General features: G+C 46.3%; 1 protein-coding gene across 1 annotated transcript; it reads right to left on the bottom strand.

Moving 5' to 3' along the window:
- Nucleotides 1-69: 69 nt before the first annotated feature.
- LOC117798292 (26S proteasome regulatory subunit 7-like) lies at nucleotides 70-1,710 on the bottom strand (the record flags this gene model as incomplete). Its single annotated transcript, XM_034650722.1, has 2 exons — nucleotides 70-876; nucleotides 1,372-1,710. Coding segments are annotated over 2 exons (1,146 nt in total), but the record flags the coding sequence as incomplete, so codon positions are not given.
- Nucleotides 1,711-1,713: the final 3 nt, after the last annotated feature.

Here is a 1,713-nt window from a genome sequence, read left to right as displayed (position 1 = left end):
ATCCAGCTACAATACAGCACTCCACAGGAACCAACTCTATTTCTTGAGGGTTATCTGAGAGATCCAGGGCTAGTTGTAAGTCATGTATCGAGGGGTAGCACTGAACTTGGCATAGGACTTGATGACTTTGTTCACAGCATCCAGGAAGTCTTTTTCAGTGGCAATCTTTCGCCTTGCTCTGATAGCAAACATACCTGCCTCTGTACAGACACTGCGAATTTCAGCACCAGTGCTATTAGGACACAATCGAGCTAGCAACTCAAACCTTATGTCTCTTTCAACGCTCATTGAACGAGCGTGTATTTTGAATATGTGAGTTCTTCCCTCTAGATCTGGTAGGCTAAATTCAATCTTCCTATCTAATCTTCCAGGCCTCATCAGTGCAGGATCCAAGGTATCAGGTCTGTTAGTTGCCATCAACACTTTAATATTCCCTCTTGGATCAAAGCCATCAAGTTGGTTGATCAATTCCAGCATTGTGCGCTGGACTTCGTTGTCTCCTCCAGCCCCATCATCAAAGCGAGCACCTCCAATAGCATCAATTTCATCAAAGAAGATAAGGCATGCCTTTTTAGTCCTGGCCATTTCAAACAGCTCCCGAACCATTCGAGCACCCTCTCCCACGTATTTCTGCACCAGCTCAGACCCGATCACTCGGATGAAGCAGGCATCAGTCCTATTAGCAACAGCTCGAGCACAAAGAGTTTTGCCTGTCCCAGGAGGGCCAAAGAGAAGTACCCCCTTGGGGGGCTCAATCCCAAGATTGACAAATCGCTCTGGGTGAAGTAGGGGAGTTTCTACCACCTCTCTCAGCTTCTCAATTTGCTCTTTGCATCCTCCCACATCGCTGTATGTAACATCAGGTTTCTCCTCCACCTGCATCATAGTGACAGTTGGGTCGATCTTTGGAGGTAAGGGGATGTGGATCTGATATTTGTTTCTGTCCACGCCAACTCTCATTCCTTCTTCAATGTCAGTAGGTGCCACTTGATCACTAAGATCCACCACAAATTTGGCAAATTGTTTAACATTGATAATATACTTNAAGAAGATAAGGCATGCCTTTTTAGTCCTGGCCATTTCAAACAGCTCCCGAACCATTCGAGCACCCTCTCCCACATATTTCTGCACCAGCTCAGACCCAATCACTCGGATGAAGCAGGCATCAGTCCTATTCGCAACAGCTCGAGCACAAAGAGTTTTGCCTGTCCCAGGCGGGCCAAACAGAAGCACTCCTTTTGGGGGTTCAATCCCAAGGTTGACAAATCGTTCTGGATGAAGCAAGGGAGTTTCCACCACCTCTCTCAGCTTCTCAATTTGCTCTTTGCATCCTCCCACATCACTGTACGTAACATCAGGTTTTTCCTCCACCTGCATCATAGTGACTGTTGGGTCAATCTTTGGAGGGAGGGGGATGTGGATCTGGTACTTGTTTCTGTCCACGCCAACTCTCATTCCTTCTTCAATGTCAGTAGGTGCCACTTGATCACTGAGATCCACCACAAATTTGGCAAATTGTTTAACATTGATAATATATTTGGGGTCCTCAGAATCTGCATTGATTATCTTTGTACACCTGGCCACCTGCAGTGGCTGCTCACTCTGAAGAGTCTGTTTATCGGCAGCTAGATCCCAAAGGGCAGGTGGAGCCAAGCCAGTGTCTGATTCTTTAATGCCTGTGAGTTCATTAATTTTCTTAAGTAACTGTTGAAT

Source organism: Ailuropoda melanoleuca, unplaced genomic scaffold (assembly GCF_002007445.2).
Source record: "Ailuropoda melanoleuca isolate Jingjing unplaced genomic scaffold, ASM200744v2 unplaced-scaffold30017, whole genome shotgun sequence".
Classification (NCBI taxonomy): domain Eukaryota; kingdom Metazoa; phylum Chordata; class Mammalia; order Carnivora; family Ursidae; genus Ailuropoda; species Ailuropoda melanoleuca.
This window is presented reverse-complemented; position numbering and strand designations above follow the sequence as displayed.